The 27,654-nt window shown below is 48.6% G+C and overlaps 1 protein-coding gene across 1 annotated transcript in view; it reads left to right on the forward strand.

The window, feature by feature from the left end:
* Positions 1 to 27,654, forward strand: part of LOC144772332 (uncharacterized) — a 76,901-nt gene that overhangs the window by 41,854 nt on the left and 7,393 nt on the right. Inside the window, exons 5-7 of the mRNA XM_078656573.1 lie at positions 2,241 to 2,351; positions 8,523 to 8,612; positions 9,687 to 9,794. Of these exons, the coding sequence (XP_078512699.1) occupies positions 2,241 to 2,351; positions 8,523 to 8,612; positions 9,687 to 9,794 (309 nt within the window). The remainder of the gene's footprint in view (positions 1 to 2,240; positions 2,352 to 8,522; positions 8,613 to 9,686; positions 9,795 to 27,654) is intronic.

Genomic DNA, 27,654 nt, shown 5'->3' on the forward strand with positions numbered 1-27,654 from the left:
AGCAGCGCTACGTGCTGCTTGGTGTTACTTTCAAGTGACTTTCTAGTGCTAAGCAAGTTTAGCGCTGGAACATTAATGGGTAAAAAAGATTTTGCATCGATTAGCATCACTTTTGTGACACAAACGCGACGTAAAATGTTAGTAAATAGACTCCCAAGTCTCCATCCTCTATCCTTTTGTGAAGCCAAATTACCTTCTGGCTGGGCAGAGGTCTTGCTGAATAATTTTGCAGACTATCCAGTTTCTTTAAATCATCAGCTTGCTAAGGATTAATAGGATAATTAGGGAGTACATTGATAACTGTTCCTGCCATGTTTGACAGCTTGCAAATACATTATGCTATAAGTGGAGTAACAAAAAGCATTGAGAACAAGCCAAAAAAATGGATTATCAGGCATAGGCAGTAATCTAGGGGACACAGTTTGAAGCCGCTTACAGCTTCCTTCTGCTCCACTGGTGCTGCCCCGGTAATGCGATTCTTAAGTAACAGACGCAAAGAGAGTGGCGGGGATGGCATGATACCGGAGCATGTGCTCATTTTGGTGGTGGTCAGCTGTGGCCATCTGATGAAGTCCAGTGCTATTGCGATGAAACACCAGGGGTTGAACTCATCTTTGGTAAGGATTGTAGTATCAGGGCCCTTGATCCACTGAACACCTCTGATGGTGAGAGGCCAGGACTAGCAGGCAGTGTACACTGAACCCCCTGCCGCCCATACCTCACAGACACTGCTTCATGGCATGAGCTCACTGGTACCCTCATTGCTGACCATTTGAGGGTATTTCACTGAATGGTGGTTGTTTTCATTTCATACTGATCCCACTCAAGCTACCTGATGACATGACATACATACATATATGCCATATTTCTTGTATGCACCGTCAGTGCTAAATTTGTGCAAAGAAAAAGTGCTGGGGCCAAAAGTTTTGCTCAAATGTCCACAGCCAGTCGTTGAGTGGCGAACGCTATGGTTGCGTAGGCTTACTTCCATATCATGCCTCTTTAATCCACCACCAAACACTCCCTGCCTCTTTATCTCATATTGCAGGTTCTTTGTCATTCTAGCTTTCTCCATTTCACACTGGCTTCACATCTTTCTCTTCCTCCATCTTTCTTACTTTTGTGGTTTTCTCTCTCTTGCTCTGGGCCAAAGTCTGTTGAAGATAAAAGATCCCATCCCCAAGAATTGATCTAGAAATATATTTCAATAAGACTTTCTTTTTTTTTTTTTTTTTTTATGAAAATTTTTTATCCCATTTTTTACAATGATTTCCAATATAGCACATAAAGCATTCAATACACAAAAGAACAAGAAAAAAAAAGAATCATATTCCTATTCACATTAGTATTTTCGCCATACCGTTAACAAACTTGATAAAATCATACCATTAACATTACTTTCTAACTTTCTACTCCTTTCTACTCACTCCAGCCTTGAGTGCCCTTCCTTAATTCTTACTATTCTTCCAACGAGCTAGAGGTTGCCAAATTCTTTCACCCAATGCTCTCGCCCTCCTGCCCTTTCTTTCATAGATAGCGTTCTCCATGTTATAGATAGAGATCAACCTTGCTATCCAAAGTTCAAATGTAGGGGGGACCCTATCAAGCCATGTTCTTGCAATTCCAATTCGATACACCGCCGTTTCAATAAGACTTTCTAAAGACAAAAATCTTCCTCCGGCTCTCACTGCCTTTCTCCTCCTCTTCCACTATTGCAATTGAATGATTTGCCACAGGGGGCACACAGCTTCATCATGTAACCCAAGAGCCAATGGGTGGGATTGTTCAGATTAAAACCACAGCTTTACCTGCTTCTCGCCATGTGCCATCTCCAAGGAGTGTGTATGCACATCAGACTTTGTGAAAGACAAACCTGAAGTATCAACACTGTCCTCAGGGCATGAGATGGACACAGTTATGTTGTCCACCCACATCTTCCATCTTTTCTTGTCTGTAATTTCTGGGTCTGTGAATACTTGATTAACTATACATGATATGAAAAAGATGCAGAGATGGGTGTAATTAGGTCATGGAGGTTCAGATCCTCACAGGTATCACCTCTGACTGACTAAAGTCAGTAGCTGTAAGGAAACCAGTGTGGAGGTGACCGGTCTAGGGGCACAATTTCCGCCTTCTGTGACTGATTATAAAAATTAAATTGCTAATAAATGCAAATAAAAAAGGACCAGGATACTCCTGTGACTGACTGTGAAATCTCTCTTTGATGTTTCCATTACCAGGGGAAGTATTCTCTCCAGCAAAATTCTTGGCCAGCATCAAAAATGAGAAAGGGGCATATCCCATTGCTGAGAAGAATCCCAAAGAAGCGGAAAATGATGTCTCCCCGGCACGTAAGTCCTCTTTGCATGACAGGATAACAGATCTCAGAAATCCTGTGTTCTGTGATTTGTAGCGTGACTGTATTTTCTTCTAGGAATTCTTCTGTTATGGTTGCTGTGTTAAATTTGTTATGTAATGCATCATAGACATCGGCCCTTGATTGACAGCTGGTGGTCCCCTATCCTTACACATCCATGAACCCATCTCATCCCAGCCTGTCTTCAGTTGCCCATGCCCCCGCCGGGTTTCTTTGCTCTGCTTGGGTTTCAATAATAGTTACCACTTATGGGCACAAGGACCACTGCTGTGTTGGGGTGGAGTTTATGTTTCTGAATTTTTATGTTCGTATTCTTTACAGTTGGTCACATGTTATTTAATTATAATTCAGATTATTGCAGTTCACCCCACTTGAAACAAGCATTGGCAGAGCCAATAGGGTTAACTTTTGGGACCTATTGGCTTTGCCAGTGGTTTTAGCCATGCAGCACAGCATCCCGAGTGCTGTGCCTCATTGCTATAATATAAGTGGATATGCTTTTGACATGGCCAGGCATATCATTTTGTAGGCGGGCGCACACCTTAAACTGATGTAGCCATTTGTTTTCTTTTTAGATCTCCGTTGGATTGTTAACTACAAACGAGTTACCAATCCAACTGAGAGAAAAAACGAGCAAAGGCATATTTTTTTAAGTGAGGGGAAACAACACTGGGGGAGTGCTACAGGGTGGCAGTAGTAACACAGAGGTATGGGTGTGAAGCCGAAGCAACACAGGAGGGCGGAAGCAACACAGGAGGGCGGAAGCAACACGGAGGCGCGGTTGGGAAGCTGAAGCAACGGTGAAGAAGAGCGGTGATATCAACATGGGGTGCTGCTGGGGGACGGAAGCGGAAGCGAAACCGAAGGCTAGGGTTGAGGGTAAGCAACACCAGGCAGCAGGTGGGGGAAATTAAACAGGCAAGCGTTAGCAACATGGAGCTGGCGGGAGTACGCACACGAGCAAGCATGCAACGCAGAGGGCGTGAGGGAGCAGCACAAAGGCTAGAGGAACACAAAGATGGCGGGGAAGGGGATAGGGAAACACATGAGGGAGACAGCTGGAAAACACTAGCATTGTTGTAGAGTGCTTCAACAAAAAGAAAATAGTAACCCTTGAAAAAGAAAACAGTAGGAGGACAGAGTAATGTGTAAATGCTCCAGAGGAGGGACAAACACACGAAGAAGAAGGAGGGCCAATACATGATGAATAAGTGTATGCAAATGAGAGTGACAATGAGGACAACCAAAGGTGAGCAGTGTGCTGGCTCAAAGCACTCTAACCTAACAATATGTCTCACAACAGACAGTGCAAACACTGCCTCGTAGACAAGATACAACAAGCATTGGAAATACAATAGGTCTCGCATTAGGAAAGTTTGAGCGATTGGTATTGTAAATGACACTTTTTTTATTTATGTGTTGGTTTTGAAAATAGCAAAATTAATAGCTTTGTCAGTTACAATGTCAATAGTTTTAACTTTCGCAAATGTGACACCTATAGCATTTGTAATGCAATGTGTGTTGTATTTACGTGACTTAGATGTATTGATATTACAAATAACAATGGCTTTTAATTTTATAAATAATTAATACTTAAATAAAAGTTCTTGTAATTTATAATGGCAATACCTTAAACGTTTGTAATTAACTTTTGTGAAGATTATGTTCAGTGTATTTTATTGTGACGAAAATCCAAGAACATTGCATTTGCACCTACACACACACACAGCCACACATACACACACACACACGCACACATATAGATGTGGTGGTGGTGGATCTGGGGGATATGGTGGTGGGGGATATGGTGGTGGTGGATGCGGTGGTGGATGTGGTGGTGGATGCGGTGGTGGATGTGGTGGTGGATGTGGTGTTGGTGGATGCGGTGGTGGTGGATGCGGTGGTGGATGTGGTGGTGGTGGATGTGGTGGTGGAGGATGTGGTGGTGGTGGAAGTGGTGGTGGTGGAAGTGGTGGTGGATGTGGTGGTGGTGGGTGTGGTGGTGGTGGAAGTGGTGGTGGATGTGTTGGATGTGGTGGTGGATGTGGTGGTGGTGGATGTGGTGGTGGTGGAATGCGGTGAATGTGGCGGTGGATGTCATGGTGGATGTGGAGGTGATGCTGGATGTGGTGGTGGATGTGGTGGTGGATGTGGTCGTGATGGTGGATGTGGTGGTGGATGTGGTGGTGGATGTGGTGGTGGATGTGGTGGGGATGGTGGATGTGGTGGATGTGGTGGTGGATGCGGTGGATGTGGTGGTGGTGGTGGATGCGGTGGTGGTGGTGGATGCAGTGGTGGTGGATGGGGTGGTGGTGGTGGATGGGGTGGTGGATGTAGTGGTGGTGGGTGTGGTGGGTGTGGTTAAAGTGTTGGTGGATGTGGTGGTGGATGTGGTGGTGGTGGATGCGGTGGTGGTGGATGTGGTGGAGGATGCGGTGGTGAATGTAGTGGATGTGGTGGTGGTGGTGGATGTGGTGGTGGTGGATGTGGTGGAGGATGCGGTGGTGAATGTGGTGGTGGTGGATGCAGTGGATGTGGTGGTGGTGGTGGTGGATGCGGTGGTGGTGGTTGATGCAGTGGTGGTGGTGGATGGGGTGTTGGTGGTGGTGAATGCAGTGGTGGTGGTGGATGGGGTGGTGGATGTAGTGGTGGATGTAGTGGTGGATGGGGTGGTGGATGTGGTGGTGGTGGGTGTGGTGAAAGTGGTGGTGGATGTGGTGGTGTATGTGGTGGTGTATGTGGTGGTGGTGTATGTGGTGGTGTATGTGGTGGTGGTGTATGTGGTGGTGGTGGATGCGGTGAATGTGGCGGTGGATGTCATGGTGGATGTGGAGGTGATGCTGGATGTGGTGGTGGATGTGGTTGTGGATGTGGTGGTGGATGTGGTGGTGATGGTGGATGTGGTGGTGGATGTGGTGGTGGATGTGGTGGTGGATGTGGTAGTGGATGTGGTGGGGATGGTGGATGTGGTGGTGGATGCGGTGGATGTGGTGGTGGTGGATGCGGTGGTGGTGGTGGTGGTGGATGCAGTGGTGGTGGATGGGGTGGTGGTGGATGGGGTGGTGGTGGTGGTTTATGGGGTGGTGGATGTAGTGGTGGTGGGTGTGGTGGGTGTGGTTAAAGTGTTGGTGGATGTGGTGGTGGATGTGGTGGTGGTGGATGCGATGGTGGTGGATGTGGTGGTGGATGCGGTGGTGGAAGCAGTGGTGGAAGTGGTGGTGGACGTGTTAGATGTGGTGGTGGATGTGGTGGATGTGGTGGTGGTGGATGTGGTGGTGGTGGTGGATGTGGTGGTGGTGGATGTGGTGGTGGATGTGGTGGTGGTGGATGCAGTGGATGTGGTGGTGGTGGTGGTGGATGCGGTGGTGGTGGTTGATGCAGTGGTGGTGGTGGATGGGGTGTTGGTGGTGGTGAATGCAGTGGTGGTGGTGGATGGGGTGGATGTGGTGGTGTATGTGGTGGTGTATGTGGTGGTGGTGTATGTGGTGGTGGTGTATGTGGTGGTGGTGGATGCGGTGGTGGATGTGGTGGTGGTGGATGCGGTGGTGGTGGTGGATGTGGTGGTGGTGGATGCGGTGGTGGTGGTGGATGCGGTGGTGGTGGAAGTGGTGGTGGATGTGTTGGATGTGGTGTTGGATGTGGTGTTGGATGTGGTGGTGGATGTGGTGGTGGATGTGGTGGTGGGTGTGGATGTGGTGGTGGTGGATGCGGTGGTGGATGCGGTGGTGGTGGAAGTGTTGGATGTGGTGGTGGATGCGGTGGATGTGGATGTGGTGGATGTGGTGGTGGTGGATGCGGTGTATGTGGATGTGGTGGTGGATGTGGAGGTGGATGTCATGGTGGATGTGGAGGTGGTGGTGATGGTGGATGTGGTGGTGGATGTGGTGGTGGTGGATGCGGTGGTGGTGGATGCGGTGGATGTCATGGTGGATGTGCAGGTGATGGTGGATGTGGTGGTGGATGTGGTGGATGTGGTGGTGGATGCGGTGGTGATGGTGGATGCAGTGGTGGTGTATGGGGTGGTGGTGGTGGCGGATGGGGTGGTGGATGTAGTGGTGGTGGGTGTGGTGGATGTGGTGGTGGTGGGTGTGGTTAAAGTGTTGGTGGATGTGGTGGTGTTCTAGGTTGTTTGCATACTGGAGTTATGTTGTCAGTCGAGTTATTAAGAAAGGTGAAGCTAGACACATTTGCACTTTTTTTTTAATTAAGTGCTTTTAGGAGGAATAAGACGAGTGGGATGGAGGTGTGAAGGCGCAACATTTATTTTGAACATTCTACACAGAAGTCATCAAAAGTCCGTTTGTGAAGGGAACGTTTGCCAGCAGCGTGTTTTCTTTGCACTGACAAACTCATTTTAAACCGGCCTCAAGAGACTAACAAGCTAAGCAGAGCACAGTTCAGGTTTGTTTTAAAGGTATTTGAGTTGTATTAACTATAATGTCCAAATCTTGTTTACAGTGACAAAATCCCGAGTGTTGGGAATAATGCTATGAATATAGGACAATCATTTAACAAGTCAGACATAATGAGAAAGGGGCAAGGAGAGGAAAAGGATATACACGGCTGCAGCCTTCCTACCACAAGCTTCTCCCAGCGTGCGCTCTGTAGCAGGCCATGCAGTGAATAATTAGGGGAGGAGATGTGCCGGCCTGAGTCAGAGCGCATGCTGGGAATCTTGTGGGAGGGAGGCTGGGCTGCCTTTGATGTGGTGGGTGGACGATTAGAGAGTCCATACCGCCGGGGTATAGTCCTGATGAATGCCTTGGTAAATTTAAGCCTCCAAAATGGCAGAAACATGTTGACTGACTAACTAATTTACTGTATTTCTCTGAATTTTACCATTCCTAAACCTTGGCAACCAAATTCAGACACATAATACCTGTTAAATCGTGTCTTAGGGATCATTTAATAAAATATTTTTTTGATACTCGTTTAGACACTTTTAATTTAACTCACCCTCACAACACGTCCTTCTTCACACAACCAGCTCCGCAGTCTTTCTGGCGTTGTAGCACACCAAAGAGGCACTCGGCCTCTTTGGTGGGGCCCGATGATGAAGCATGACACTGACTAGGTCGGTGTGTGAGGGCTTTCCTATTTCACCCTAAGTGAGTGTGTGATCCTTATGTATCTCGCTCCAATCTAGTGGCATTTTTGAGACTGATTTGGCCTCTCTCTTTTTGTTTATCTACATTGTACCGGGGATTGAGAGAAGCCTTCTTGACTCTCCCTACCTCTCCCATTGTTGTTTTTGATGTGGTAAGGCAGGCAGGCAGGCGGCTGGGGAACAGATGGTTTGCGGGAAGAGCGTCGCGAGGGGAGGAGAGTTAAGTATGCTAACCAAAGGCGCACTAAGCCCTCTATGGTAAATGACAAAAGTACAACAAAAGTCTCCGTGTCCACGCAAACCCATGTGATGGGAACCTCCCTGTAACTGGTTTGTGTAAGAAGCTCTCAACTGCGTGAAGAACACGGTTATTTAAGATGCGTAAATGTGCATGTAATCATTAAAACTCAAAGTGAGTATCTACCTTCCACTGTGTTGAGCAAAAGGCGTAATCAAACGATGTAAATTCCACATTAATGGAAGTCGTGTATGTAGTATATGTCTATTCTCCTTATTACAGTGTACAAATCATAATAGTTTCAGTGAGTACAAAACACTATGTCTCAAACGCTCTTATGCCGAGTGCAATTAACCAACCGTACCTTAATAATTGCTGCTTCCATTGATAATGAGAACCGGTTTGGTGAAAACAAGAGAAATAAATCTGTGGGCAAGAAACTTGTGTGTGAGAGGTGTGGGAGGAGTGCGGCTCGGCTGAGCCAGAGCGCACGCTGGGGGAAGCTTGTGGGGCGGAGCTGCTGGAGAACAGATGGCAGATGGCTGGCGATTTGATGCTGTGCACGAGCATTTCACGGGCACAGCACCAAATCGCCAGCTAGTTAAACCTCTGTTTAAGCCCCTTTATATCGAGCTCCCGCTCTCAATGCGCATGCGCATTGAGATAGGTCGCTCGACCTAAAAATCAACACTCAATGAATACATAGAACTGATGTTTCCTTCCCTTTAGTTTAGTGAAATCACATTTGGAATACATCAAACAGGGTTTCATAGTCTGAAACTTTATTTTATCTGTTTTAGGGTTTCCTCCTCTCACATCTGAGTCTGTGGTAGACGCTTTGGATCCAGTTGATGGAGATGAGAGTGATGGCAGTACCGGTGTCAGCGCAGGTAAATAATGCATCTACCCGCATCTCACTGAGGCTGAACACTGAATGTCCATGTTTGCTCCCACTTATTTTGTCACTGGCTTTAACCGCTACTTTGTAACCTCAGTGCTCTCCTGAAGAAATATGTTGCTCAATTTATACCGCCAGTTTCCCTATTTTTCCACTCATCCTCAATATTCAGTTACTTTCGATCTTTCATTCTGCACCAGCAGTCAGACCATTCTATCAAATAATATGTAATCAGCAAATATATTTTTAGCTTAGTGTTGGTGTGAAAGTCCTTTGTGCAGTAATAGTAGAGTGAGAAAGAATGAGGGAGAGAGAATGAGTGTGAATGAATGTTTAACCCACACTATGAGGACTGAGTTGCTCCTCATAATGTTGATAAACCCAGACAGAACCAGACAAACAATATCTCTGGAAGGGCCCTCCTGGTATAAAAAAACTAAAAGCACATTTATATGTATTTGCCTTGACCTGCTTCTGAACCTACTCCAGTATCAAGGTGAGTGGAGTTAGAATAGGAAATGTACACTTGATTAGGGTCAATGGCCGGGCAACATAAATACAGTTACGACTTGGGGTAGGTGGGGGAGTGTGGTTTGTTTGTGTGCGTGTCCTGTGTGCGTGTTCTGTGTGCGTGTCCTGTGTGCCTGGAATGTGTGTGTGTCATGTGGGCGTTGCCTGTGTGCCTGACCTATGTGCGTGTTCAGTGTGCGCGGCCTGTGTGCATGTCCAGTGTGCGTGTTCAGTGTGCGTGTCTTGTGAGCCTGTCCTGTGTGCCTGGCTTATGTGCATGTCCTGTGTGCGTGTCCTGTGTGCCTGGCCTATGTGCGTGTCCAGGGTGCATGTCCAGTGTGCATGTATAGTGTGCATGTGGTGTGTGCCTTACCCGTGTGCCTGGCCTATGTGCGTGTCCTGTGTGCGTGTCCAGTGTGCGCGGCCTGTGTGCGTGTCCTGTGTGCATGTCCAGTGTGTGCAGCCTGTGCAGCCTGTTTGCGTGGCCTGTGTGTCCCACACTGTCTCTCTCCTGTAACTGACTGTCAGACTCTCTTTGTTGTTTTCCTTCTTACAGAAGAAGAGTTCACCATAGTGATGATAACAGACATCAAAGAAGAGGAAGAAGCGTATCCCATTGCTGATCAGAGCTCTGCAGAAGCTAAAAGGGCCAAGTCCCAGGCAGGTAAGTCGCATTTCCACAGGAACAATCTCAGAGATTAAAGGGACCAATGCCACCGGGCCTTAACCTTCATTGAAGCTGGCATGATGATTTGTTTAAATTCACTGCAGTGGCCCGGCTAGGAGAGTTGAAATGTAAATGTAATAACAGATCACACAGAAGGGAACAAAGCCTTTGACAAAGAGCAGAGATACAGACGGCTATAAATATTAACAGATAAGGCTACTGAAGAAAAGTTGTCATGTGGGTCCCAAACATAGATCCTGTGTACGAAGATGCAATAGTGCAATCCAGCAGTGGATAGAGAGTCTCTGGCAGAAAGGAATAGGACTAGATGGGAGCTTGACGTCATTTCCGAAGAATAACTAAGTCTACCATCTCTCAGACAATGCTATGATTTTAAGTAAAATAATATTTACAGTATAGAATCAAGGGGAGTAAACGACAGATAGTGTAGGACAGAAGAAAGAATAGATAAAGTATCAGTATAGTAGTGAAAACATCTCTCGTAAAGGATTTTATACAGAATTAGAAAAGGTTGTCACATTTCCCACATCAGTGGTACGTGCTATTGCAATTGATGCCCTAAAAAGTTAAAAATGTTTTCTCAAGTTAATATATTGTATGTTTGCTAGGCAAATGAATAAAAGCTGTTTTGACTGGGCGCATACCCTCCACATGTAATGTGCGCCTGCACTGTCATGCCAGGCTATTGGGCACTTCTCCTAGTCCATAATGTAACACTAACAGCTCAGTTCGAGGCATCTTACATGAGCTTTTGGGACTCGACGCATATGAGTCTACGCTTCTGGGACAGCGCAAGTGTTCCTGGCACCAAGCTGTCCTAGACTTCAACGTGTGGGTTAAGCCATCATGTCCCCAAAAGAGAAGAGACTTAAGAGCAGCTGCCCTGATCAGTATTGTAAAGGGCTAGCTTATGCCCTGGGGAGGTAGTCATGTGCCTTGATCGAGGTGTAACAGATTCCTAGGGATGCAATTCTTTGCAATTGCTGGCGTATCCCACTTTGAGAAGCCACACCGTTCTGCCCCATACATAAATTAGCAAGGATTGGGAGCGATAGACCTTCACCGGAGGGGAGATTGACTGCATCCTAAATCGATAGGTGGATATAAGAATCTGTGTCATAATCGCTTGTTAAGTGTTAAGTCTGGGCCTGCACCAGTTTTTAACAATAACCCTTGGTGCATTGTAATACCCAGCTAAATGTATCCCTGATTGCTTATATAAGTATTAGAATGTTTCTTGCCTTTCCTTGAAAGGCCACTGCATTATTACCATTTGTGAGAAGTTGGCCTGATAGGTGATGTTTCCAATTCTGGAACCACCTATTATCAGACCAAACAATCCCTTATGGTGTCTGGTTGTAAGTCAACCTTATTAGACAAGCTATCCTAGGGGTAGCATGGACTAAGCAGCCTAAAGGCTTAACTTAAGAGGTCGTGTTAAGCGAGCTGTTTTACCACATACAATCCTGTAATACCAAATGAAAGGACACCACACAAGTATATATTATAAAAATATATATATTTATTACTAAAAACAATCCCCAGTATTCTTTATGAATAAAGGGGCACAAGCGTTAAATCAAAAGCACTGTTTAAACATACAAAGTTGCACAAATATGGATGAGGGCAGGGGGCCACTCAAACCATATACTAAACAAGTGGTATAAGAGATGCCACTCGAGCAGTGGTTAGGCCTAGGGCCTAGGGAATCACTGGGAGCAGTCAGGACAAGCAATGCTGAAGTCGGGAATGGCCCTCGGGATTCGGGAGATGTGCGGAAAGCGCACGCACGCACCAATGTTAACCAATGGTGCGTAAAAGTTGTAAAGTTAAAGTTAAAGGACACTTCCGCTGAACCTAGAGGAACAAAACTTAACACACAGACCCTAGAGGTGTGCACCAGTGTGGGAACACCGGCGGAGCAAAGTTACCTCACCCACAGGAAGTGGGTGCACAGGGTCGAAGTGGCGTCGGGTTCTGACACGCAGGCTCTTGGTGCTTGAAGCTGAAAGGGCTGCAGGCGGGTTAAAGATGAAGTGTCCGGTGGAGTCCAAGGGTGGACTCAAGTCGAAGGGTACCTGAAAGCAGAGGGGACAGAGTCTGGGTCACTCAGCAGTGACCAGGGTGGAACCAGGACGGAACCAGGCAATGTCGGGCGCAATCAGGTGGTCGTCGAGGAGCTTCTCTCCGCTGTCACGTGGGCTCTGGGGCATCTGCGACGTCCAGGAGCAGGTCACGATCTGTCCCACGCAGGCTCTCACCGTCGGTGCAGTCGGCTTCAAGTTTGGAGCAAACAAGCCTTGGCAAGAGCAATCCACGCGGGATCGGAAGATTGCTTCTCACTCGGACCAGGAAGGTCAGAGTCGGGGCTCCTTTTCAGGGGAGCTGGTGTGGATCTGGAGCAACCAGATTCACGAGTCTTCTTCGTAGTTTCGTCGGCACAGGGACCACTAGCCAGCTGGCAAGTGACCGGGCCAACGCGTTGAGCCAAATGGAGCAGAAGGGCCCCACGCAGCACTCGTCGAGTGTGGAGGGCTGAACTTCGGCTCAGGAGTAGCTCAGGGTGGGGGCTTCTCAAACCCCGGTGCACAGCTTCGAGGGTCACTCGTGGGCTGCACGGTCAGCGTCTCGTGGTCAATTCAAGATGGCGTGCCCCACGCTTCCGGTCGCCTCCACGGGTCTCAGCTCTGCAGGGACTGTGGATCGGGCTGTTGGAAGGCAGGCAAGCTTGATCTCGTCGATCTCAGTCGCTCGAGTTCCGGCGGGAACTGCAACTAAGTAGACGTCGAGGGCTGGATGGTGCCTGCTGCTGCAGGGTGGTCACTCCTTGACCACAAGGGAGATTCTTCGGGCTTCCACGTTGAGATGGAGGGCGAAGGGTCCAGAATTTCGTTTCAAATGTTTCTTCCAGGAAATCTGATGTGCATTGGCACTGCTCCCACTCTTATTCGAATCTGGGGGGCGTGATTACCTGCTAGGTCCCCTCCTATGGGTGGGACCCAGGAAGTGGGTGGATACACCCCCTTCCTTTGATCCAGGCCGCCCTGGCACGAGGGCTGGAGTGCCCCAGAACCGGTTTGGCCGGATTATGCAAGGGGCAGCCTTGTGCGCCCCAAGCAGTGTCTGGTTTCTTTCAAACCTCCCTGCTACAATCCACTATCTCCTGTCTGGAGGGCGGTGACACCCTCCTGTGACAGGAAACCCTTTGTCCAGGACCCATTTGGTTGAGTTTCGGTCAACTGCAGGGGTCCAGACATTTGTCTGTGGCAGAGGCATCCATTTTGTGGATCTTAAGGTCTTTGGAGAAATTAACCGCATTTAAGTGAAGTAACATGTCTTACCCCTCTAGAGGGGTGGAATGCCATCCCCGTCGCCAGAACTGGCGAGGGGATGGTATTCCAAATCGTATGACACCTTACACGACATGTTTTGATAAAGCCAAACCAGAGTTGCTATTTAACCGCGAGGATTATAAGGCACTTAAGAGTATATGGTATGGCATTATCCTGAAACAGCTTAGGGAGTTGTTCCCGGCAGCTGCAGACAGGCTCAGCTCATGCTAGAGCTCCATCTCACATAAAACCACGCACTCTGCCTCCAGGATTGATGAGGCCTTCCATAGGAGTGGCTCACAGGTTTACATGTGTCCAGATATAGGTTTAGACATAGGTATACTACATCTAAGCAAGGGGTGTGTACACCACCTTACCCCAGCTGAGTGATCAGCCAGTTGTGTCAATTTAAGAACCAGCCAGGGGTGGCAAAAGATATGCTGCAGCCCCTGGTAGGCCTTGGTGGCCCCTATGCCCTGGGCACCTATAGTGCATTATACAGGGGCTGACAAGGAGTCCATTTCCAATTGGTATGTGCCTATAGCACATGTGTCAGTAATTTAGTGAGAGAACAGCAGGCTGGGGGTCTGATCAGCAGGCCCACAGCCTCAGTAGTCGAAAACCAGTGAAGCAAAAAGCAAAAATTTGGGGTGACCATAGGATAGCAGACCCTACTCTCCTACACAACCCCCCCCCCCCAAACGCAGGGACATTAAACTAACCTTGACCAGATAAGTCTTCATGTTCTAAGTGGAAGTACCGGGAGAGACCATCTGCATTACCATGGTCAGTCCCTGGGCGGTGCTCCACTGTAAAGTCCATCCCCTGTAGGGAAATGGACCACCTGAGCAGTTTGGGATTTTCACCCTTCATCTGATTAAGCCATAAGAGGGGCTTATGGTCTGTCTGCACCAGGAAGTGAGTTCCAAACAAGTAGGACCTCAACTTCTTTAATGCCCAAACCACAGCAAAGGCCTCCCTCTCAATGGCTGACCAACGCTTCTCTCTGGGAGTTAGCCTCCTGCTAATGAAAGCAATAGGCTGGTCTTGACCATCTTGATTAAGTTGTGAGAGCACAGCTCCCACCCCCAACTCAGAAGCATCTGTCTGTACAATGAACTGTTTGGAGTAGTCAGGACTCTTCAGGATAGGTGCAGAGCACATGGCCTTCTTCAGGTCATCAAATGCCTTCTGACAGCTAACTGTCCACTGAACCTTTTTTGGCATCTTCTTGGATGTCAAGTCATTTAATGGTGTCACTATAGACCCATAGTTCTTCACAAACTTCCTGTAATACCCAGTCAGGCCCAAGAAGGCTCTGACTTGTGTCTGGGTAACTGGAGGAGCCCAGTCCTGTATGGCCTGGATCTTGCTCTCCAGTGGCTGAACCTGGCCTCCACCTACTAGGTGGCCCAGGTATACAACCTTACTCTGCCCTATCTGGCACTTAGTGGCCTTGATAGTTAGGCCTGCCTTTTGCAGGGCTTCCAAAACTCTCTTCAGGTGGATCAGGTGATCCTCCCAGGTGGAGCTAAAGACAGCAATATCATCTAGATATGCTGCGCAAAAGTCATCCAACCCAGTAAGGACTTGGTTCACCAACCTTTGGAAAGTGGCAGGTGCATTCTTCAAACCAAAGGGCATTACCACAAACTGATAATGACCACTAGGGGTAGAGAATGCTGTTTTGGCTTTTGACTCCTCAGCTAGTCTGATTTGCCAGTAGCCAGCTGTCAGATCGAATGTGCTCAGAAACTTGGCAGAAGCCAATCTGTCAATGAGCTCATCTGCTCTTGGAATGGGGTGAGCATCTGTCCTAGTGACAGCATTGAGACCCCTGTAATCCACGCAAAACCTCATTTCTCTCTTTCCATCTTGGGTATGAGGTTTTGGCACCAGGACTACTGGGCTGGCCCATGGGCTCTCTGATGGCTCAATCACTCCAAGCTCCAACATCTTTTGCACCTCAGCCTTGATGCAATCCCTGACATGGTCAGGTTGCCTGTAGATCTTATTCTTCACAGGCAGACTGTCACCAGTGTCCACTACATGGGTACACCAGTCAGTCTGGCTGGGTGTGAGTGAAAACAAATGCCTGTGGGCCTGCAAAACTTGTCTGCAGTCCATCTGTTGCTGGTCAGTGAGGCTGCCTGCCAAGGCTACTCCATCAACTGAACCATCATCAGGGTTCTGAGAAAGCAGGTCTGGGAGAGGGTCACTCTCTTCCTCCTGATCCCCATCTGTGGCCATGAGCAAGCTCATGTCCTCCCTGTCCACAAATGCTTTCAAGCGATTCACATGGATTACCCTGTGAGGGCTCCTGGGTGTTCCAAAGTCCACCAAGTAGGTGACTTACCCCTTCTTCTCAATAATAGGATAGGGTCCACTCCATTTGTCTTGGAGTGCTGCTGGAGCCACTGGCTCCAGTACCCACACCTTCTGTCCTGGTTGGAACTCTACCAGCACAGCCTTTTGGTCATGCCAAGCTTTCTGTAATTCTTGGCTGGCCTCCAGGTTTTTGGATGCTCTTTCCATGTACTCAGCCATCCTGGAGCGGAGACCAAGTACATAGTCCACTATGTCTAGTTTGGGCTTTTTGAGAGGTAACTCCCATCCTTCCTTCACCAAACACAATGGACCTCTCACAGGGTGGCCAAACAAAAGTTCAAAAGGGCTGTAACCAACCCCCTTCTGTGGGACCTCTCTGTAAGCAAAGAGCAGGCAGGGTAAAAGAATGTCCCATTTCCGCCTGAGCTTCTCTGGTAATCCTTTTATCATGCCTTTTAGGGTCTTGTTAAATCTCTCCACAAGCCCATTGCATTGTGGATGATATGGGGTGGTAAACTTATAGTTTACTCCACATTCCTTCCACATTGCTTTCAGATAGCTAGACATAAAATTCGTGCCTCTATCTGATAGTACCTCCTTAGGAAAGCCCACTCTTGAGAAAACTGCAATGAGGGCCTTTGCCACCACAGGTGCTGTGGTGGTCCTTAGGGGAATAGCCTCTGGATACCTGGTGGCATGATCCACTACCACCAGTATGAATCTGTTCCCAGATGCTGTTTGGGGGTCCATTGGACCCACAATATCAATTCCAACTCTTTCAAAGGGAACTCCCACCACAGGTAGTGGTATTAGGGGGGCCTTTGTTGTGCCACCTGACTTACCACTGGCTTGGCAAGTGACACAGGAGCGACAAAACTCCTTGACATCCTCTGACATGTGAGGCCAGTGAAAGTGTGAAACAAGCCTGTCCCACGTCTTGTTCTGGCCTAAGTGTCCTGCAAGGGGAATATCATGGGCCAAGGTAAGGAGGAACCCCCTAAACTGCAGAGGTATAACCAACCTCCTGGTCATGCCAGGCTTGGGGGCTCTAGCCTCTGAGTAAAGGAGTCCATCATCCCAATACACAGTATGGGTACCTTGGGCATCCCCAGCAGCCTCAGCAGCAGCCTGCTGTCTGAGGGGTTCAAGGGAAGGGCAATCTAATTGAGCCTGCCTCAGGTCTGCCCTTGAGGGTCCCCCTGTCCCCAGAAACTCAACCTGGTCAGGTTCAAGCTCCTCAGAGACAGTCTCCTCTTGGACTGCAGAATCAGTTTCCTCTGAAACCTGATCCTCAACCTGGGGCAAGGTGGAAGGCTGAGCCTTTCCTCTCTTGCTCCTTCTCTTGGGTTGTGGCTGGTCTATTGTTTCAAGATCCACCACTGGTTCAGGAAGGCACTTCTTAGCCTGAGCCCTTGTCATGGCAAGGACATGCTCTGAAATCCCTAGCATTTCTGCATGAGTCCTGTACTCCACTTCTGACCATGCTGAGCTTTCAAGGTCATTGCCTAACAGACAGTCTACTGGTAGGTCTGCACTCACCACAACTTTCTTTAGGCCATCAACCCCTCCCCAGGAGAAGTTCACAACTGCCACACTATGGGAGGTAGTGGAGTTGCTGGCATTGGTTACTAGGTAGCTCTCACCTAGTACAATCTGTCCAGGGTCCACAAAGTCAGGTGTCACCATTGTGACACTGGCACATGTGTCCCTGTAGGCTTGAGCCAGTTTCTCATTAATTAAGGGAGTCTGCCTGTATTTGCCCAGGTTACTGGGGCTCACTGCAGTGGGCAACTCAATGTCCACATCATACAGGAGAACTGCCTGTGTAGGGATTCTGACTAGGCCAGATCCTACTTCAATACCCAGGGTCAACCCAGCTACACCCTTGGACTGTGTTCCACCACTGCTTACTGTACTTGGGGTTGCAGTTGCTTTAGGAGCTGTAGTGGTGGGAACTGGATTTGCCTTGGGGCACTCACTGCCCCAGTGTGAAACTGATTTGCAGGTATTACACCAAGGTGTCTTTGGACCTTTGTTCTTCTTCTTCTTGTTTCCATTTTGGGAACCACCCTCCTTACTATTAGTTTGGGGGCCTGAAGACTTCTGGTCTTTTTCTTTATCTTTCTGATTCTGATTACCACCCTTCTGGTCTGTTTTCTTCTGGTCACCACCTTGGTTCTGGGGTTTCTGCTTAATCCTTGTTCTGACCCATTTGTCTGCCTTCTTTCCCAATTCTTGGGGAGAGGTCAGATCAGAGTCAATAAGGTATTGATGCAACAGCTGGTTTGTGCAGTTATTAAGGATCTGTTCTCTCATCATAAGATTGTACAATCCTGTATAGTCTGAAACTTTACTTCCCTGCAACCAACCCTCCAAAGCCTTAGTGGCACACTCAACGAAATCAGTCCAGTCTTGAGTCTGTGCTTTTTGGGTGTCTCTGAACAACAACCTGTATTGCTCAGTGGTTAGGCCAAACCCTTCAATAAGAGCACTCTTCAAAACAGAGTAGTTTTTGGCATCCTCAGGTCTAACTGTGAGGAGCCTGTCCCTCCCTTTCTCAGAAAAGGAGTACCACAAAATTGCAGCCCACTGATCCTCAGGAACCTGCTGTACCATGCAGGCTCTCTCAAGAGCAGTCATCCATTTGTGGATGTCATCCCCTTCTTTAAAGGGGGGCACAATTTTTGTCAGGTTTCTATTGTCATAGCCCCTGTCTTTTTCTCTTGGAAAATTGCTGCCACCAGTGACATCTAAGCCACTTAATTTCTGCTCTCTTGCCAAGGCAAGTTTAGCTTGAGCTAAGGTAAGTCTAGCTTGACTCAGGGCTACCTCCTCTCTCTCTATTTGGAGTTTGACAGCCCTCATTCTAGCCCTATGCTCAATCTTCTGAGAAGCAGTCATGCCTCTCTCTGATTCTCTAGAGGCACTAGAAATATGAGAGTCCCCTGAGGGAGATCTCACTCTTCTGTTGCCTGGGAGAATCCCCTGGTGGGTTCTGGGGAGGTGCTTGCCCTCTCCATTCCCCAGTAGATCCAAGTTGGCCTGGCTAAGCCTGGCAACTGGGACCTGGCTACCCCTCTGATCCTGATGATCTTCTAAGTCCTCAACTTCTGAGTCCTCCTCCTCCTCTTCTTCTTCTTCATCTTCCTCCTGAGGGAGGTCAGTTACAGGGGGGTTCCCTCCATTTCCTGTTTCTAGGGAAGCTTCCTTTGCCCTTTCTAAGTCATCCTGTTCTAGGATTTCTACCAGGATTTGGCAGGTGGGGCTTCTGCCCCTTTTTAACCCTCTTGCTTTGCACAAGGCAATCAAGTCTCTACGGGTTAGTTTGTCATATCCAAAAGTTGCCTGGGTAAGGTCAACTGTCACAGGAGTAGACCCTGAGGCTTTTCCTGTGTCAGACATGGCTGCTAGTGAGGTGTAAGTGGTGCACTTACCTACACTAAGTGTTTTCCTACTGTACCTTGCTAGTGAGTTGTAGTCAGGGTGTGCTAATCCCTTTAATCTACAACTACTAAGTTCAGTAGAACTTAATATGCTAAGCTTTTGATTTATATGTACCTAGAGGTGCTTGATGTGATCTTTCAATTTGATACAAAGATTGCAATGGTAAAACAACAGCAAGCTCAAATCCGCACAGCTGCTCACCAATGTGAGAAGATGGCCTGATAGGTGATGTTTCCAATTCTGGAACCACCTATTATCAGACCAAACAATCCCTTATGGTGTCTGGTTGTAAGTCAACCTTATTAGACAAGCTATCCTAGGGGTAGCATGGACTAAGCAGCCTAAAGGCTTAACTTAAGAGGTCGTGTTAAGCGAGCTGTTTTACCACATACAATCCTGTAATACCAAATGAAAGGACACCACACAAGTATATATTATAAAAATATATGTATTTATTACTAAAAACAATCCCCAGTATTCTTTATGAATAAAGGGGCACAAGCGTTAAATCAAAAGCACTGTTTAAACATACAAAGTTGCACAATTATGGATGAGGGCAGGGGGCCACTCAAACCATATACTAAACAAGTGGTATAAGAGATGCCACTCGAGCAGTGGTTAGGCCTAGGGCCTAGGGAATCGCTGGGAGCAGTCAGGACAAGCAATGCTGAAGTCGGGAATGGCCCTCGGGATTCGGGAGATGTGCGGAAAGCGCACGCACGCACCAATGTTAACCAATGGTGCGTAAAAGTTGTAAAGTTAAAGTTAAAGGACACTTCCGCTGAACCTAGAGGAACAAAACTTAACACACAGACCCTAGAGGTGTGCACCAGTGTGGGAACACCGGCGGAGCAAAGTTACTTCACCCACAGGAAGTGGGTGCACAGGGTCGAAGTGGCGTCGGGTTCTGACACGCAGGCTCTTGGTGCTTGAAGCTGAAAGGGCTGCAGGCGGGTTAAAGATGAAGTGTCCGGTGGAGTCCAAGGGTGGACTCAAGTCGAAGGGTACCTGAAAGCAGAGGGGACAGAGTCTGGGTCACTCAGCAGTGACCAGGGTGGAACCAGGACGGAACCAGGCAATGTCGGGCGCAATCAGGTGGTCGTCGAGGAGCTTCTCTCCGCTGTCACGTGGGCTCTGGGGCATCTGCGACGTCCAGGAGCAGGTCACGATCTGTCCCACGCAGGCTCTCACCGTCGGTGCAGTCGGCTTCAAGTTTGGAGCAAACAAGCCTTGGCAAGAGCAATCCACGCGGGATCGGAAGATTGCTTCTCACTCGGACCAGGAAGGTCAGAGTCGGGGCTCCTTTTCAGGGGAGCTGGTGTGGATCTGGAGCAACCAGATTCACGAGTCTTCTTCGTAGTTTCGTCGGCACAGGGACCACTAGCCAGCTGGCAAGTGACCGGGCCAACGCGTTGAGCCAAATGGAGCAGAAGGGCCCTACGCAGCACTCGTCGAGTGTGGAGGGCTGAACTTCGGCTCAGGAGTAGCTCAGGGTGGGGGCTTCTCAAACCCCGGTGCACAGATTCGAGGGTCACTCGTGGGCTGCACGGTCAGCGTCTCGTGGTCAATTCAAGATGGCGTGCCCCACGCTTCCGGTCGCCTCCACGGGTCTCAGTTCTGCAGGGACTGTGGATCGGGCTGTTGGAAGGCAGGCAAGCTTGATCTCGTCGATCTCAGTCGCTCGAGTTCCGGCGGGAACTGCAACTAAGTAGACGTCGAGGGCTGGATGGTGCCTGCTGCTGCAGGGTGGTCACTCCTTGACCACAAGGGAGATTCTTCGGGCTTCCACGTTGAGATGGAGGGCGAAGGGTCCAGAATTTCGTTTCAAATGTTTCTTCCAGGAAATCTGATGTGCATTGGCACTGCTCCCACTCTTATTCGAATCTGGGGGCGTGATTACCTGCTAGGTCCCCTCCTATGGGTGGGACCCAGGAAGTGGGTGGATACACCCCCTTCCTTTGATCCAGGCCGCCCTGGCACGAGGGCTGGAGTGCCCCAGAACCGGTTTGGCCGGATTATGCAAGGGGCAGCCTTGTGCGCCCCAAGCAGTGTCTGGTTTCTTTCAAACCTCCCTGCTACAATCCACTATCTCCTGTCTGGAGGGCGGTGACACCCTCCTGTGACAGGAAACCCTTTGTCCAGGACCCATTTGGTTGAGTTTCGGTCAACTGCAGGGGTCCAGACATTTGTCTGTGGCAGAGGCATCCATTTTGTGGATCTTAAGGTCTTTGGAGAAATTAACCGCATTTAAGTGAAGTAACATGTCTTACCCCTCTAGAGGGGTGGAATGCCATCCCCGTCGCCAGAACTGGCGAGGGGATGGTATTCCAAATCGCATGACACCTTACACGACATGTTTTGATAAAGCCAAACCAAAGTTGCTATTTAACCGCGAGGATTATAAGGCACTTAAGAGTATATGGTATGGCATTATCCTGAAACAGCTTAGGGAGTTGTTCCCGGCAGCTGCAGACAGGCTCAGCTCATGCTAGAGCTCCATCTCACATAAAACCACGCACTCTGCCTCCAGGATTGATGAGGCCTTCCATAGGAATGGCTCACAGGTTTACATGTGTCCAGATATAGGTTTAGACATAGGTATACTACATCTAAGCAAGGGGTGTGTACACCACCTTACCCCAGCTGAGTGATCAGCCAGTTGTGTCAATTTAAGAACCAGCCAGGGGTGGCAAAAGATATGCTGCAGCCCCTGGTAGGCCTTGGTGGCCCCTATGCCCTGGGCACCTATAGTGCATTATACAGGGGCTGACAAGGAGTCCATTTCCAATTGGTATGTGCCTATAGCACATGTGTCAGTAATTTAGTGAGAGAACAGCAGGCTGGGGGTCTGATCAGCAGGCCCACAGCCTCAGTAGTCGAAAACCAGTGAAGCAAAAAGCAAAAATTTGGGGTGACCATAGGATAGCAGACCCTACTCTCCTACACCAGTTGTTCTGATTTCCTTGTGGCAATGAGATATTCTATTACTTCATATGTATTAGATTCATAAATCGTATTCCTCTTTATTCTTTAATATTTTCTCATGTTCCCATTGCAAAAATGCACTTTAGTTTGTTGTAGCATCCTTAGACATGAGTTACAATGATTTTGACAGGGACATCCTCTCTTATAGTGTTAATTATCTCTGACACAACGCGTATCAACTACCTGTCCTTAAGAACTGCTGCTGACTCGGAGCACAATAGGCATGAAACATGTTGATCCCCACATAGGAACCTAGGGTGCTTTATGTCACTATTGGTTCACATGTCATTTTAAACCTGCCATGGGTGACCTCTGGTATTTAAAGTTTGGCATTAGGCAGCCCATAGCCAACTTTAGCTGAAGCACTTTCCTAGTCTACCATACCCTCTCCAGAATTTAGTGAAGGGCATTACTTTATTGTCTGGCTTTTATCGGACATAGAGATCATAAGATCTCCTGCAAAAAGCCCCTAAAAGGATCCACTAAGTATTGCTGCGCCTACCACCGAGGAGCATGACCCGACGATAAACCATACCCCTTCGGTGGTTGAGGGTCAGTGCATCCTATTAAAGATGCCCTCATTGACTGTTAGGATACTACTGACCTCAGTGTAGCATTGGTGGACTAGCAGAACTGCACACCTTAGTTGTTAATTGTGATTATATTTGGCTAGGACATGTGCTTGACCCAGTGGCGGCTGGCATGGATCGAGGATGGCGGGGAAGGGGGTAACGAAAAAAAAATACTTTCTCGCTGCGTCTCTCCTCCGTGTCTCTCCCGGCCGGAACAGGAGGGAAAAGGCTCCCCTAAGCCAATAACAACGCTTCAGTGCAGCATTGTGATTGGTCTGAGTGCTGTGGTTTGGCGCTCAGATGGGTACTGGGAGCCTGGGCATGTTCTCCACCCAGGCTGTAATGCAGCTCAAGTGGAGAACATGCAAAGTGCGCATGACTGTTTGGTCGGCCCGAGACGGACAGCTAAACATTTATGCGCACTTACAGAGTGCCCACCACTCCTCCCTCCTCTCTGTGAGCAGAGAAGACCAACCCCGCCTCGCAAAGCTGCTGCAGCAGGAAAAAGTAAAATGATAACAGCAAGTTATTATCATTTTATTTTTCCATTATTTACACTGCTGCAATGCAATGGGGCGACGCTCCTCTGCCTTAGCGTAGGTACCACTTCTAGCTTGCTCGTTCAGTTTCCTCTCTATCCAGGCTTCATGGTGGAGTTTCTTGAGAAAGCACTGCAGCGAATCCCACAAGGATCTGTTGTATCTGCCTAGCAAGGTAGTAGCATGGCCCCTGTCAGTGCAGCTGCTGAGGGTGCAAAAAAGTTTCTCTTCACTGCATTTAATTCCTACTGTCCTTTTCTGAGGCAGAGTGGACATAACACCCATAGTGTGGTACTGTCTTAACCACATGCAGCATGAAGGAGTCTGATGGTAGATCAGTCTGAAGAGAAAGCGGACATTTTTTGTACTTTTTTCACAATCTAGCTGGAGCAGACTTGGTTGATACAGGAGTAAGAAAAAGTTCCATTGCTGGCTCTATTAGACCTGGAACAAGAGGGAGTAGAGGTCTTGACGCAGTCCAAAGATGATGTAAGGTCTCGAAGATGACTGAAGTAGATACCTGTGATATTGGTATCAGTATGTTGGTGCAGAAAGTAGGGGACCCCCTCTAAAAGAACAGATAACGGTCAGGGAGAAGAGGGGAAAAATATCAAGAAAAGACAATAATCTCCCTCACGACCTAAATTCTTCTACAATGGAATCAATCCAAAAATTGATTCCATTGTAGAAGAATTTAGGTCGTGAGGGAGATTATTGTCTTTTCTTGGTATCCGTATGTTGAACATCATTACCTGTTGAAGAAAGTCCAGAAGGCGATGTTTCTGTAAGCATAAAACACTTTCTTTGAACTAATGATAATGAAGAACTTGAATAAGAATCAGATCACCAATGTGCGGATTGACTTCTGGACTGCCCTGAGTGCCTGAAATGGTACTTTGAATGTGAAGATCGATGTCGCTCAGATAGAGTGACCTTTGACTTTGTGAGCTTGATCTTACTGGAGTAGCTCTCTGGAGATGGCTCTGGTAAGATGGGTACCATAGATGATGCTGGAACTGGAGAGACGACACCAGACATGATAGGTGGCTACAAGGCTGTTCTCTCGCTCTCTCTGTTGGTGATGAATAAAGATTAGCCATTGAATGAGTTGAAGAATAGGCTCTCAAATATTCAGAATCCGAAATCTCAGACACTCTCCTCCTCTTCAACTTGTTCATTCAATCCGCTTATAAAAGAAAGTATTTGCTAGATACCATGTCTTTTGACATGAAGTGGCGCTTTAACATCGACCCATGTTTCAATGTTGATCTGTTCCTCAAAGTTGAGATGGTCTTGGTCTTTGATATCAAACAGTGTCTCAACAGTGAGACTACTCTTTAAGGGGAATACGTATACCGGTCCTCGAAAAAAGTCAAAGATTTCAAAATTGACTGGGAGCGTTTAGTACAATCTCCACAGAAGACTGGTCATTGATAGAATGATCCTATTCTCCACGCTACTCACAATGGCGTAACGAAAAGTGAGGGGGCCTCCCTGCACGGTACTTAGAGGGGCCCCCTCCAGGCTCAATTAGGAGCTCTTCGGCCAGAGTGCAGTGCCGAGGGGGCCCCTTTGAGCTAGAGGCCCCCCCGCTCCGCAGGGGCTGCGGGGGCCTGTGTTACGCCCCTGGCTCCTCAGATTTTCTGGATAATGATGGAAGCACTCCTTAAAGGAGCAGTTTTTGTTTTCCAAACTCTAGGCAGCAAACAATTTAGATAAGTATTGATTTTCTCAAACATTTTCTTGTCACTTTTCTCAATGTACTCCATTTAAAAAAATAAAATTGGCTTCTTAAATGAAAGAAATGTGGCAATAAAGCCTGAAATAGGCTTTCATTTTTTTAATTTGTTTTAAAAAAAATTATAAACGTTTTATCAATATTTCATAAAAAGAGCTCCGGGAATCTGTGCACAAGCGGGAGATCCGCTGAAGGGGTATTGCTATTTATCAGAGGATGGATACCTTTGGACAGCAACCTCCAAGGTTGGCAACCTGGGAAGGGTCATGCTTACTCCACACAACTCGTTGACTCCCTACACTTCCATCATTCTAGATCTGTATAATCATTTATCATCTTCTTTTCCCCCTAATGATCTGAAGTAGTGACATCCCCAAAAATGTTTCATAACGCTAATGGCACTTCTCGGAACCAAGCACTTTTCATTTTTTTGAGACCTAGGCTGTCTGCGCCCACATTACATTTGGGATGAATTTTCTCTGTTTGTACCATGAGGCACCTTCAAATGAGAGAATTGGGTGCACACAGGGACTGTGCACCTTGTCATAGTTATGGTGCTGCTCTCAGTGCAGTAGTGAACTCATGCCTGCCATGGGGCCAGCACATAAGTGAAAGGCGGACCAGCTGTTTGAAGCCGCCTGTTTGACTTTCAATGTGCAGGCAGCAATGCAGTCTGCATTTGAAAGGCAGACGGAAATCTCCCTGAACTGACTTGTGAGAAAGTGCCATCTTTCTTGCATGGTATGCCCCCACTTTTTGCTGAATTGCTGATGTACTTTGACTGAGTGTGCCCTGGGTTGCTGCCAATCAGGTACCCAGGGCCTCTGTTCTTTCCCTGAACTGCATTGAAGCCTAAACCCAATTGGCATCTCTAGCCACAGGTCAGCCCCTAGTAAATGGTACCCTAGGTACCCAGGGCACTGTGACCAGAGAAGACCCTTAAGGGCGGCAACACTTATTGTGCCACCCTTAGGGGCCCTGTACCCTGACACCCAGATACTGCCATTGCAGGCTGAGTGTCTTGTTGCAGAACCAAACAAAGAGTCGACATGGCACACATCCCTGTGTGCCATGCCCACAAACCCACTACCCTGGCATACATCAGCCACCCCTCTAGCTGGGTGCCCTATGCCAGTTGTGTGGGCACAGGTGCAGGAGCCATGTGCCCCTACAGTACCCAGGGCCATTCCTGGGCACTGTAAGTGCAGTGCTGCCATTAAGAGTATATGGTGCTGGGAGGTTGTCATTACGAACTCCACAGCACCATAATGGCTACACTGAAGACTGAGAAGTTTGGTATCAAACTTCTCAGCACATTAAACCCGCACTGATGCCAGTGTGGGATTTAATGTAAAATCCACGACAGAGGGCATCTTAGAGGTGCCCCCTGAAACCTAACCTACAATCTACGTCTTGTCTGAGAGGCTGCCTTGCTGCCACCACCAGACATGTTTCTAGACCCCTGGGTCGAGAGCCTGCCGCTCTCGGGGGCCTGAAACAATGCACCACCTGGGATGAGGTGCCAAGCCTCCTCCCCCAGGATGGGCAGGGGAAGCTTCAAAGGCATGCCGCCTTTTGTGAGCTTCTTCGGGCCGATTGCTGTACTCAGCAACTGGCCACACCGGTTCTGACCCCCACTCTGTCGGGAAGACAGGCGGGAAACCCTAAGTGAGGAAAGGGGGTGTGCCAGCCTATGCCAACTCCACCCCTCAGGTGCGAGAGGCGAGGTGAAGCACAACTCCAGGCTACGGCCATCTTGAGGATGGGGAGCCCTGCCGAATCAGAGATCGTCTCCTGCCCCCTCCAATAGGAGAGGAGCAGGATAGGGGGTGTACTCAACCCTGGACAGGGACCCATTGATCCCTGCCCTCACCCTACCTGTAACACCCCTAAATGGAGTATTTAGGGGCACCCTGAACCTTCCTTCCTCAGATCCCGATTTGAAACAAGAAACATGAAGACCTGCCGTGCAGCTGCTAACAAGAGGATGACACCAACTGACTTGGCCCCAGAACCCTACAGCCATGTTGATCCTTGAACCTGCTCAACCCCGGCATCTCCTGCGGACAGCAACCTTGAAAACCACGGAGGACCTGCCTGCCTTGCTCATCTAAAGACTGGGACTCCCACGAGCAGTGGTTCTGCTCAAACAGCAACACCCCTGGTACCAGCCAGGAACCGTGTATCCTGCACACTCTGCACCCGCCGAGCCCGGCCTGTGCTTGAGTGGACAAAGACCACAAGGACGTCCCCCCGGTGACTGTGACCTGGAATCCAGTGCCGAAAGACCCTCCTCGATGAACCAGATGACGCCTGCAGCCTCAGAACCAGGGACCCCCTCCAACCGCGACCAGCTGAGGGTAAGATTTCTCGAAACCAAAAGACACTTCTGCACCCGGCGTCCCACGGCCCCCTGTGCCCAACTTCTGGGTGTCTACCTATCCTCCAAGATCCCAACTTACCACTCAAAGTGGTGGTCGCACCTGAAGAATCTCCGTCCCCGAGTCTGCAGCCTTTGTTGAAATTACAAGTCTCCCATTGGATAACATTGAGCGCCAGAAGGCTCAAAAGCACCCTGCACCCAGCCGCCCGAGTGCCGCTAAAAGTGCAGCAACTATCAGAGTACTTGTAGAGCGCGCTACTTACCTGTGAGGGTCTCAAAGCGCTGAGGGGAGGGGTGCTGCTGCTACTGGTCGAAGAGCCAGGTCTTGAGGAGTCTTCTGAAGGCGAGTAGGTCTTGGGTCTGCTGTATGTGGGTAGGGAGGGTGTTCCAGGTCTTGGGGGCGAGGTAGGAGAAGGATCTGCCGCCGGAAGTCGTTGGTTGGATGCGGGGGACAGCGACGGGGGCGGGGCTGGCGGAGCGGAGCTGGCGGGTGGGGGTGTAGAAGCTGAGTCTGC

Source organism: Lissotriton helveticus, chromosome 8, assembly GCF_964261635.1.
Source record: "Lissotriton helveticus chromosome 8, aLisHel1.1, whole genome shotgun sequence".
Taxonomy (NCBI): Eukaryota; Metazoa; Chordata; class Amphibia; order Caudata; family Salamandridae; genus Lissotriton; species Lissotriton helveticus.